The sequence below is a fragment of the Carcharhinus amblyrhynchos genome, chromosome 3 (assembly GCF_965287045.1).
Source record: "Carcharhinus amblyrhynchos chromosome 3, sCarAmb.v2.hapA, whole genome shotgun sequence".
Taxonomy (NCBI): domain Eukaryota; kingdom Metazoa; phylum Chordata; class Chondrichthyes; order Carcharhiniformes; family Carcharhinidae; genus Carcharhinus; species Carcharhinus amblyrhynchos.
This window is the reverse complement of record NC_137326.1, coordinates 124,914,634-124,927,603: the sequence shown is the minus strand read 5'-3', so window position 1 is coordinate 124,927,603 and position 12,970 is coordinate 124,914,634. Positions and strand designations below refer to the sequence as shown.

The window sequence follows — 12,970 nt, the reverse complement described above, 5'->3', positions numbered from 1 at the left end:
GTCATGCTGGTCCAATGCTGGCATCTCCACATCATTCCTGTTCCATACATTAGCACCCTGGTGTAAATTCCCTCTGTGTCTTTCCGCTCCCACCCTTTTTAAAATCTTTTTAGCAAAAGGTTCAGTGCTTTTCCAGGTAAGTGATGCCAGTGCTTGGGAACAGCATCCTGTATCATCATCCAAAATGCTCATGGTTATGGCTGAGTGGAGAGGCTGAATGTTCAAGCACACAACTTCCTAATATGTGAATGGAGCTGGATCAAGCCTTCAGAAAGACTGGCACCATTTTGTTGTTATAATGCACGCAAACACATGAACAGAGAGCACGAGTAGGTCTTTCGGCCCCTCAAACCTGCTCCACGTTTAATAAGATCACGGCTGATTTTATTGTAATCTCAAATCTGCATCTTGCCCACCCTGAGAACCTACCATCCCCTTCTCTTCCCAAGAACCTATCTATCTCTAGCTTAAAAATGTTCAAAGGCTCCACTTCCACCACATTTTCAGGAAGAGAGTTCCAAAGACTCTCAACCCTCTTGAATGGAACTTCTTTTACTTCATCTCCATTTTAAATGGGCAACCACTTATTTTTGAATGGTGAGCTCTCAGTTCTAGGTTGACCCCCAAGAGGAAACATCCTCCCCACATCCAGCCTGTCAAGATTACAATCAAGGTGCCTCTTACTCTTCTAAACTCTAGTAGACACAAGCCTAACCGGTTCAACCTTTCCCCAGAACACACCCCACCATTCCAAGTCTGCTAAACCTCTGAATCTTGCAATGCATTTACAATCTTCCTTAAAAAGGTGACCAGCGCTATACCCGGTACTCCAAATGTGATTCCACTGGTGCCCTGCACAACTGAAGCATATCCTCCCCACTTTGGAGTTCAGGTTCCCTCGCAATAAACGATAACATTCTATTAGCTTTCCTAAGTACTTGACGTACCTGCCTTTTGTAATTCATGCACTAGTACACCCAGGTTCCTCTGAACTCAGAGCTCTGCAATCTTGTGTGACATTGGCTGAATATATTTAAGTCATGGGTAGATAGGTTTCTGACAGACAAGGGAATTAAGGGTTATGGGAAGAAAGCGGGAAAGTGGAACTGATCCACTTAAGATCAGCCATGGTCTTGTTGAATGGCGGGGCAGGCTCGAAGGGCTATATGGCCTACTCCTGCTCCGATTTCTTATGTTCTTATTAGTGTACCTTTAAGAAAGTCTTTTTTTTTAGATCATGATTTCTACAACTCCCACCATCTCAGTGATTTCTTAGCTTACGGCTTCAGTGATGCCATTGTTGCCGACTTGACTGGAATTGTCCTTGCTTCTTAAGTGGGGTCATTTGCATTTATTCTGGGATTAGTTTTACAATCCTGCATTATTAGGAGAATTGGTCCAATGCACCTAGCCAGGATGGCTTTTGGACTGTGGGAGGAAACCGGAGCACCTGGAAGAAACCAACGCAGTCATGGGGGGAGAACGTGTAGAGTCCACCCAGACAGTGACCTAAGCCTAGAATCGAACCCAGGTCCCTGGAACAGTGGTGCTAACCGCTGTGCCTCCGTGATGCGGTGTGTGGCTGAATAGATGCACAAGGCAAGTGCTGGGTTTACTAAGCCCACGTATTGTGGAACTGCTTTGAACGGGTGATTGATGACTTGAATCATTGCAGTGTACTTCAAGAGTTTTGGCCATCTGCAATCCTTCAGAGTAAAGTTCTATTTCTGGAGTTGTGGATGAATTGAGCATCTGGCGATAGGAAGTGAAAACGTTGATATTTATGTTTTACTGAAGCTGAGCTGGCCCTTATGGTTTTGTTTTGAATTTGGAGATCGTTTATTTGGCACAAAAACAAAGCATTGAAAAGCAGATAAAGGTTTGAAATAGGAGTACATCAATCTCACAAAAACATCAAAGGCCTTTGGCTTTCCTTAATTATGGAGGCTTTTCTTTTGGTTTGAGATATCAGAGGAACATCAGTCAGCTATTCAACTCCTCAAAGCTGCTCTGCCCTTCATTTAGTTCGTGGCTGAATTTCTCATCAGTCCTTGTTATCCACTTCTGCCGTTGCCCTTCTTGTGAAAGATTTCATTCCTAAGCGGTTGAACCCCAGTTTTAAGATTGTGGCCTCTGGTTCTCTATTCTCTGTAAGAAGTCTCACCAGGTTAAAGCCCAAAAGGCTTATTTGGCAGCACAAGCTTTCGGAGCACTGCCCTTTCATCAGGAGATGAAGGAGTTATGCTCCAAAAGCTGTGCTGCCAAATAAACCTGTTGGACTTTAACCTGGCGTCGTGAGACTTCTCACTGTGCCCACCCCAGTCCAACGCCGGCATCTCCACATCTGTATTCCCCTCCAGAGAAAATTGATTTTTTGATTTGATTTATTATTGTCACATGTACTTGTATACAATGACAGGTATTGTTTTTTGCACGTTATACAGACAAAGCATACTGTTCATAGAGAAGGCAATGAGACATTAGAGGATGGAGTGTTACAGTCATAGCTAGGTGTAGAGAAAGAACAACTTAATGCAAGTTAGGTCCAATCAAAAGTCTGACAACAGCAGTTCTTGATTTAGTTGCTACGTGACCTCAGACTTCTGTATTTTTTTCCCGACGGAAGAAGGTGGAAGAGAGAATGTCCGGGTTTCTTCCTTAATTAGGCCGGTTGCTTTGCCGAGGCAACAGGAAGTGTAGACAGAGTCAGTAGTTCATCAGCATCTATTTGGTCAAGATCCTTACACTTTTAAAAGCCTCAATTACATGTAACTTATGTTTTGTACCAGTCAAATTTATATATTTTTGGAATAATCTGCTGGAAGTCATCATAGAGATATACAGGGCAGTAACAGGCCCTTCAGTCCAACACGTCTTACCGACCAGGTTTCCTACACTGAACTAGCCCTATTTGCCAGCATTTGGCCCATATCCCTGTAAACCTTTCCCCTCCATGTACCTGTCCAAATGTCTTTTAAATGTTGTAATTGTACCTGCCTCTATCACCTCCCCTGCAGCTCATTCCATACATGCATCACCCTCTGTGTGTAAAAGCTCATCCTCAGGTCCCTTTTTAAACCTTTCCCGCTCACTTAAACCTCTGCCCTCTCATTTTGGACTCTTCTACCCTGAGGAAAAGACTTATCTATGTCCCTCATGATTTTATGAACATCTTTCACACCACCCCTCATCTTCCTATGCTCCAGGGAAAAATGTCCCAGTCTATCCAAACTCTCCTTGTAATTCTAAACCTTCCAGTCCCTTGTAAATAATTTTTTGCACCCTTTCCAGTTTAATAACATCCTTTCTATATCAGGGCGACCTGAATTGTACCCCAGATGTGGCCTTACCAACGTCTTGGACAGTTGTAACCTAACCCCCCAACTCAATGCTCTGACAGATGAAGTTGTTGAGGGACAAAAGTCCTCTTCTATCTCCTTTCCAGAAGCCATTCCTTCTCGATACCCTGCCCATACCAGGGGCATCTACCCAAGCAATTAACAATTACAACGCTCTCAAATTTACATACCGGATTTAACATAATCTCAGAATAATCTCCTAAACTTTCCTGCATTCGGCAGATTTTATCTTCTGGAGTTACTGGTCCAAAGCAAGTGATTCCCCCATTAACAATTAAATTATAAGAGTTACGAAAAAGGAACACGGTTCAAAAAAACAACAATATGGGTTCTAAGTGCAATGAGAAAATCTGTAACGGGCTGAATAACAATCCTTGTTTGTTTACAGAGTCCGTAGGGATGCTTCTGCAGTCCAAAGATCCCGTTTCTGACAAGGAAAATCCTGTTTGTTTAGTCTTAAGAAGCTTTCTGTATCAGCAAATCTGATCCCTCGAGCAGGGATTGAGACGGGCTCTTTGTTCTGAGCAAACTGCACGTTGCAGGAAAGCTCCTGGTTACCCCACCAGATGTGAAAGCCAGCATTTTTTCTTGCTGCTTTTTGACGGAGATTTTCAAAGGAACTTAACAATTTTTCACACGGACCAGTAAGTTCAATGCACACCCAATGGTGTGGTGTTTCAATACTTAGAGCCTGCACCAATAATATAAAAACTGTATAGCAGAATGAGTACCTTCACATCAAAGGGACAATGCTTGGACTGTTTTGATATTTTGTATCAACAGACATTGTATATTTAGAACTGTCTTCGAATTTAGTTGCAGGTTTCATGACGCTGACTCTGTGTTTACGACATAGGGTAGCTTTGAAGTAGTGGTAGATCCATCTGACGGTGGCACAGTGGTTAGCACTGCTGACTCACCGCATCAGGGATCCGGGTTCAGTTCCTGGCTCGGGTCACTGTCTGTGCAGAGTCTGCACGTTGTCCCTGTGTCTGCATGGGATTCCTCCGGGTTCTCCAATTTCCTCCCACAGTCCATAGTTGTGCAAGTTATTTGATTGGCCATGCTAAATTGCCCCTTACTGTCAGAGGATTAGCAGGGTTAATATATGGCGCTACAGGAATAGTCTCTGTGTAGGATTATGGTTGATGCAGTCTCAATGGGCCGAACGCTGGCCTCCTGCACTGTAGGGTTTTTATATTAGCGCTGCTGCCTCACCACATCAGGGACCCAGGTTCAATCCTCGGCTTGGGTGGCTGCCTGCACAGAGTCTGCATGTTCTCCCCATGTCTGCGTGGGTTTCCTCCCACAGTTGGAATGACATCTGGTTAGGTACATTGCCATGCTAAAGTCTCCTCAATGTACCCGAACAGGAGTGTGGCAACTAGGAGATTTTCACAGTAACTTCATTGCAGTGTTAATGTAAACCTACTTGCGACATTCGTAAGCTTAAAAGATGTCACACCCATTAATGCTGACTGTATGAAAAGCAGAGTACCACAGATGCTGGAAATTTGGAAAAAAGATTGTAAAATACCAGAAATATACAGCAAGTCTGGCAGCATCTTTGGAGAGAGAGAAACAAAGTTAATGTTTCAAGTCACAAACCTTGCGCCAGAGCGGGGACATGTTAAGAGTTGTTGCAGGCTTCTGAGCAAGTGGGGCAAAGGAGCAAAGGAAGGTCTATGACAGGGTGGAAGACAGGAAATATTGAATGAATAAAAGAGTCTTCCGTGACCAAAGGAAATGATGATGAGGCAAGAAGAGAAGAAAAACATGTGCCTGGTACAGGTGTGAGGCTGACAGCAAAGGAGAAAAATCAAAATGTGTCAGGAATAGGAAGCAAAATAAAAGAGCAAGAGATTGTGATCAGAAATTGTCAAATTCATTGTTGAATCCTGAAGACTGTTAAGTACCTGCTCAGAAATGAAGAGGGGTTCATCAAATTTACTGCCACATATCCCATAAAAATACAAATCTGGCTACATTTCCCACACTTCTGTCCAACTTCCTTCCCATTTCCTCGGATAGTAGAGTTTCCCTTCTCCTCCTCTTCAACCACAACAGCCTCTCTATACAATGGCCTTTCCTGCTGCCACCAAACACACCTTCCTTGATTTGATTTGATTTATTATTGTCACATGTATTAGTATACAATGAAAAGTATTATTTCATGCGCACTGTACAGACAAAGCATGCCGTTCACAGAGGGGAGAGTGCAGAATGTAGTGTTACAGTCATAGCGAGGGTGTAGAGAAAGATCAACTTAATTCAAGGTAAGTCCATTCAAAAGTTTGATGGCAGCAGGGAAGAAGCTGTTCTTGAGTCGATTAGTACATGACCTTAGACTTTTGTATCTTTTTCCTGATGGAAGAGGGTAGAAGTGAGAATGTCCAGGGGCGGGGGTGGGGGGCGGAGGTCCTTAATTATGTTGGCTGCTCTGTTGAGGCAGTGGGAAGTGTCGACAGATTCAGTGGATGGGAGGCTGGTTCCCTTCCTCTTTCAGCATTCTGAAGGGACTGTTCCTTCCATGACACCCTGGTCCACTCTTCCATCACTCCCGACAGCCCATCCATCCCCTTCCCCCTGCATCTTCCCATGTAAGTACAGGAGATATAACATCTGCCCATTTACTTCCTCTCTTTTCAACATCCTAAGACCCCAAACACACTTCTTCTAATCTAGTCTAGAGTTCGCTGCTCACAGTGTGATCTCCTGTACATAGGGGCGACCAAATACAGCCTGGGTGACTACTTGGGGAACACTTCTGTTCTGATGGCAGGCATGACCCTGGTGCTTCCTGTGGCCTGTGGTTTTGATTCTCTACCTTGCTCTCACGCTGTCGTCTCTGGCTTGATCTGCTGCAATTTTTCTAATTCAGAGTTGACTATGTGATTTCCAAATAAACATTTCAGTTTCTCACAAATATTAATAAACTAACATTGTTTTTCATCTTGACACTGTAAGTACCTGATGATGGAATATAAGTACTTTTCAAAGGTTACGGTCTTCTTGAGAGCACTTAATGACAGGTGATGTAGTTATCCACGTCCTCCTCCCCAGCACAGTTATAGCTGGGAATGTTACCAGATAATATGTTCAAATAACATTGCTTTGTCAGAGCTGGTCACCCTCTTAAATAGGAAAGGAATAACGTACAAACTATGAAATGTTGTTGTGAACAGTCATTTCCAAGTATGTGTATTTGCATAGAAAGACTGGAGGTATTAGAAATTGCAGCCTCATTACTTTGTAAAATTTTCTCACAAACTCATCAATAATTTTGTATTGAGCGAGAAAGACTTGAATTTGTTTGACATCCTTCATAATCTCCAGATGTCCCAAAGGGTTTTGTCCTACGATTGTATTTTTAAAACATTCATTCACGCGCATGATTCCCCATCCCTCGTTGCCCAAGGGCAGTTACGAGTCAACCACATTGATGCGGCTCTGGAGTCCAATGTAGGCCAGACCGGGTAGGGATGGCAGATTCCTTTCCAAAGCTCACTAATGAACCAGATGGGTTTGACAATAGTTTCATGGTCATCAGCAGATTCCTAATTCCAGATTTTTTTTTTTGTTGAATTCACATTCCATTATCTGCCGTGGTGGGATTCAAACCTGGGTTCCCAGAATATTAGCTTAAGATTCTGGATTAATAGTCTAACGATAAAACCAGTTGGCCATCGCCTCCCAGAAAAGGTAATGGTCAGTTTCCACACGGCAAGCTCCCACAAACCACGCTGTGATGATGTCCAGATAACCTGTTTTAGTGATATCGATTGAGAGCTAAATGTTGAGTATCATTAGGAGGGTGTAGCATCCACCTCTGCTTCAAGAAATGCTTTGTAGATCCACTCAGTTTAATTGCTCATTTGAAGGACAGAATTCCTGACAGCACACCACTCCCTCAGTGCTGTACCTCAGTGTTGACCAAGATTTTGTGAGCAACGCTACAATAGGACTTGACCCATAACTTTCTGACTCAGAGACATGAATTCGACCAACTAAGCCATGGTTAATACTCTTTTTGGTAAATGCAGAACTAGGAATTGTTCTGAAAAGTCTTATTTTTCACAGAGTACCCACTTATGTGAAATACTTCACTGTTAATGATGACATTTTGATGCTGAGTTGAATGCTGACTAGCTCGATGTTTGTTGACTGCATATTTCCTCTTTGAGTTTGGTTAGCTGGATACATTGCTCCTGCTCCTCCTCACACCAGATTTCTGATCGGCTAAATGTTTTCATTTCAGAAAATCTCTTAGTGCTCACCGTAGCAACAAAAGAAACAGATGGCTTCAAGCGCTTTATGCAAACAGCAAAACATCTCAACTACACGGTCAAGGTAGGCACTTTGTTTCATTCGCTGATGGGACACGGGCATCGCTGGTTGGCCAGCATTTATTGCCCATTCCTAATTGCCTGAGGGCAGTTGAGAGTCAACCTTATTGCTGTGACTCTGGAGTCACATGTAGGCCAGACCAGATGGGGACGGCAGATTTCCTTCCCTAAAGGACATTAGTGAACCAGATGGGTTTTTCCGACAATCGACAATGGTTTTGTGGTCATCAGTCGATTCTTAATTCCAGATGTTTTTAATTGAATTCAAATTTCAAAACTACCTGCCTTGGGGGCATTCAAACACAGAGCTCCAGAATGTTAGCTGAGTTTCTGGATTAACAATAATACCACTAGGCCATAGTCTCTACTTGCAATGTGGTTTACAAAGAAATTTTCAAATATTTGTTGACCAGTTTTCAGTGTCACCCCCTTGACTGTACATCATCCAGAGGCTTTGCTACTCCTATCATATCCGTCAAAGATAAAGGTATCTCTGATCTCTTTGTGGGTGGCACAGTGGTTAGCATTGCTGCCTTACAGCGCCAGGGACTCGGATTCAATTTCACAGCTTGAATCACTGTCTGTGTGGAGTCTGCACTCTCTCCCCATGTCTGCATGGCTTTCCTCCTGATGCTCCAGTTTCCTCCCACAATCCAAAAGATGTACAGGTTAGGTGGATTGATCCTGTTAAATTGTTCCTCAGTGTCAGGAGGATTAATAAGGTAAATAGATGGGGTTACAGGGATTGGACCTGGGTGGGATTATGATCAGTGTGAAATGGCCTCCTCCTGCACTGTAGGGATTCTATGATCACTCCCTGACAGCACCAGGGACCTGGGTTCGATTCCCAGCTTGGGTCACTGCCTGGGTGGAGTTTGCGCTTTCTCTCCATGTTTGCTTGGGGTTCCTTCGGGTGCTCTGTTTTCTCCCACAATCCAAAGAGGTGCAGGTTAGGTTGATTGGCCATACTAAATTCCCCCTTAGGGGCAGGTGGATTAGCTGGGTAAGTAAGCAGGGTTATGGAGAAAGGGCCTGTTCCTCCACATTCCTCAAAACCCTGCCATTGACCCTGTAATCCGCATTCAAATTTGTCCTACCAGAATGAATCACCCTACCAGCCTGTATTTTGCAAGTGTACCTGTGACAACTTTAGAGGAACATGCTTAATTGGACTTGGAAAAAAATGAGCAAATTTCAAATTAAGAGTGTTGCCTTTCCTTCTGTCTCCTCCTTACTCTGTGTGCCATCTTGTTATTAATCCCGTTATCCCCTCTATAGCTGCATATTTTTCATTTCCCAGCTCCATTCTTCATCTCTATTCTCTTCAGCTTGCAAGAAAAATCTCTTGCCTCTGACAAAAAAAATCTTCATGGGTTGAGGGTTAAGGACAGCATGTTTACCCAGTGAAAGTGAAATATTGCAGGCACTGCAGTAGTCATCACAATTGCCTGGACAAACAAGGCTTCAGTCAATCTTACAAGAAAAAGTTGTTTCACAATTGAGTTTTAAAGGTTTGCTAAACAATACTGTTCAAGAAACAGCTCACCTCAGAGATAAATGCAGGCTGTATAACAGCCCACAGAACAGGCATAACTTGGACGCTGGAAGTTGGCAATTTGCTGTTTGAATGCTGTTGAATTTTGGGACAGCTTTGTGCCTTAAGTACCTCCTCCCCAATCCCAGTATATCATCGTCCATTTCCACCTTGGGCTATCGTCCCAGCAATGTCTGGTGTTGGTGAAAACAATGAGAAGCAGACGACTAAGATTCAACAAGGAAACACTTCTTGTCCTGTCTAGACTCTTTGCTGCCTTGTGGTTTCAAAGTGGAATATTTCCCCTTCCATGCAGGTACTTGGCACAGAGGAGGAGTGGCGTGGAGGAAATATACCTCACTCGATTGGCGGAGGACAGAAAGTGCGATTACTGAAGGAAGAGATGAAAAATTATGCTGACCGTGATGATCTGGTCGTGTTATTCACAGACAGGTACAATGCTTGAAGCTTTATTCTTAGCTGTTTTGATTGAGTGGGAAAGCACGTTGTTCAGTGGAAGTTGGGTGAACAATTTTGTGCAATGGGGGATGGGGTGATCCATTGAATGCAGATGGTTAGCTCCAGTTCTTTTCATGTTGAAGTTGCTTGCAGCTCTTATTGTCACGATTGAGGGTGTCACGGTGGCACAGTGGTTAGCACTGCTGCCTTGCAGCACCAGGGGCCTCGGTTCGATTCCTAGTTTGGGTCACTGCGTGTGCAGAGGCTGCACATTCTCCTCATCTCTGTGTGGGTTTCCTTCGAGTACTTGGGTGGCCTCTTACATGTTAGGAGGGGGTTACCAGACCTTCCAATTAAGTCCTAATGTGATGTCAATTATTCAATAGAAGTCATTGATATATAAGGGGGCTACAAATGGCACTGGGTGTTGATGGAGAATAGTACATGGAGTTGGGATCAAAGATATCGGTTATGAAGACGCAGGACTCATGTCTCCTTTATTGAACAGTAATCGAAACTTGTGCTGGTTAGATGCATTGGCAATGATAAATTCTCCCTCAGTGAACCCGAACAGGCGCCGGAGTGTGGCAACCAGGGGATTTTCGCAGTAACTTCATTGCAGTGTTAATGTAAGCCTACTTGAGACACTAATAAATAAACTTTAAGTTTAAACTTTTGCTTACCTGCAGCATATCCGAACTATCTGGGATAAAGTGGCAAATATTGAATTGCATGTTTGATTTACACATCAACCAGCTAACTAAAGAAGGAAATCTTCATCCCATCTGCGTTGACTGATTTAGACATCTTAAAATACTCTTTAAACTGATTTTTCTTTCCATAACTAACTTTCTGTGGCTTTATTTTGAGGTAGCACTGAACAAGACATCAGAAGGTTTAAATACCATATTTAGTGTGTTAATTAACACTCTTGTGCCCCATTTTCTCGATGCTATTTTTGCAGTCACTCTGTGGATAAGTCCCAGATGTTGACTATTTCTTTGTTGAGTGCTATTCCCTTAGAACCTCACTCAGTGTAGGCGTACATTAAGTATGCTTCCCTTGAAAACTGACAGGGAACTTTTTCTAAAAGTTTATAAAGTTATTTTTTTTAATCGGTGTCGCAAGTAGGCTTGCATTAACACGGCAATGAAGTTATTGTGCAAAATCCCCTAGTCGCCACATTCCAGCACCTGTTCGGGTCAATGCACCTAACCAACACGTCTTTTGAACTGTGGGAGGAAACCGGAGCAGCCAGGGAACACCCACACAGACACAGGGAGAACTTGTAGAATCCGCACAGACCCAAGCTGGGAATCAAATCCAAGAGAATGGTCCAAAAAACTGAATAAACTCTTTTCCTAGATGCAGAAGCTATTGATGACATTCAGGCAATCTTTTTGACTTGTAGTACTTTAGAAGACAAGCCGAAGAGAACTGTGACCGTTTGAACAGTTCAAAGTGTGTCTTTGGAGGTGGGGTGAGAAGATGTCAAACAATGGTTGCTATTCTCAATTGCCATGTTGTCATGTGTTTGCATCCAATGCACTTTAGGAACTGAATGATTAAGCAGTTAAATGATAATATCAGGCAGCTTCTAAAATCAATGAGCATCTCCAAATTGATTGATGCCGTGTAGAAATATGTTTTACAATATGTCCGACTTTTAAGTTGCCCCATTTTAAGTCATGCTGCTTTAACCTCTGTCAGTTAGTGTGCCTCATATTTCTGCTTCGCATTGGTGGTTTTCCTTCAAAGTCATTTTGCACTGGGTCTGACATGAGGCTGCATGACCTAATTAATGTCATTTTTGAGTTACCTCTGACCCTCCCTTATTTGTTCGTGGGACCTGGACATCAGTGGCCCATCCCGAGTTGTCCTTGAACTGAATAGCTTGCTAGGCCATTTCAGAGGGCAGGTGAGGGTCAACCATGTTGCCTGAGTCTGGAGTCACAAGTAGGCCAGACCAGGGAAGAAAGGCAGATTTCCTTCCGTAAAGGAGGTAAATTGCCCCTTTGTGTTCAGGGATGCATAAATTAGAGTGAATAGAGGGCAGATATGTGGATTATAGGGATAGGACCTGGGTGGGATTGTTGTTGGTGCAGACTCGATGGGCCAAGTAGTCTCCTCCTGTACTGTAGGGTTTCTATGATTACTGAACCAGATGGGTTTTTCCGACAATCAACAACATTTTCATGGTCATCCGTAGATTCTTAATTCCAGATTTTTTATTGAATTCAAGCTCCACCATCTGCTGTGGCAGGATTTGAACCTATGGCCCCAGAACATTAGCAGAGTTTCTGGATTTATAGTAAACTGATAATACTACTGGGCCATCGCCTACCCCGAGGATATGTAATAATACATATGTATATTGCTTATAATGGGCAAGATTTTATGGCTTCGCTCATCCTGAAACCATAAAATCCCACCTGAAGTCAATAGACCTTTCCATGGTCTGCCACTACAATTTCCGTGGTGGGTGGGGTGGTAAAATTCTGGCCAATATCAAGAAGATATCAGTAACATTATACTTTTTTGATCACGCGTCGCTTGATTTGCAAGCTGGGCTTTTCTGTTGGACAAAGGCCTCAAAGTGGGCGGGGGTGGGGAGGGCAGAGGTGGAATTCAAAACACCGCAGATCAGCTGTGATCTTGTCAAACGGTGAAGCGGATTTGAAGGGACGAATGGTTTACCTCCGCCCGTAATACATAGGTTCGTATGTTCAATTCAGTTCATTTAACCTTGTCCTTCTGGCCTACTGATCATTCCGTCACATTCTCACTGAAGTCTTTGGATAAGCTTTTTGTGGTGTCTTGAAGTAAACTTGCTGCCAGTTCATCGAGAATTACTTCATTCTTCTCTGTATAAATCCATCCTTTACTGTGAACCTGGATCCATTCGTCTTAATACTTTAGCCTATCGAAAATACCATTTCACATTTCCTTTGTAAACACACCTCTGTAACATCCTCTTATCTATTCATTCCTCATAACGATGCCCTCTGACCCCAGGAATCAACCTCATATTGCTCTACCCAATATGAGCAAAGTGAATTAAAATTAAAAAAATTAATTCATAGACTTCCCACAGTGCAGAAGAAGGCCATTTGGCCCATTGAGTGTGTACTGACTCTCTAACAGAGTACCTCACCCAGCCCCATTCCTCTGCCCTATCCCTGTAACCCCACACATTTACCCATGGCTAATCCTTCTAACCTACACATCTCGGGACACTAAGAGTCAATTTAGCATGGCCAATCCACCTAACT

At 43.2% G+C, this 12,970-nt stretch overlaps 1 protein-coding gene across 3 annotated transcripts in view; it reads left to right on the top strand.

Moving 5' to 3' along the window:
• Nucleotides 1–12,970, top strand: part of plod2 (procollagen-lysine, 2-oxoglutarate 5-dioxygenase 2) — a 149,616-nt gene that overhangs the window by 38,002 nt on the left and 98,644 nt on the right. For all 3 annotated transcript variants that reach the window (XM_080185964.1, XM_080185963.1, XM_080185965.1), the window contains exons 2-3: nt 7,618–7,709; nt 9,556–9,692. In XM_080185964.1, the coding sequence (XP_080042090.1) occupies nt 7,618–7,709; nt 9,556–9,692 (229 nt within the window). The remainder of the gene's footprint in view (nt 1–7,617; nt 7,710–9,555; nt 9,693–12,970) is intronic.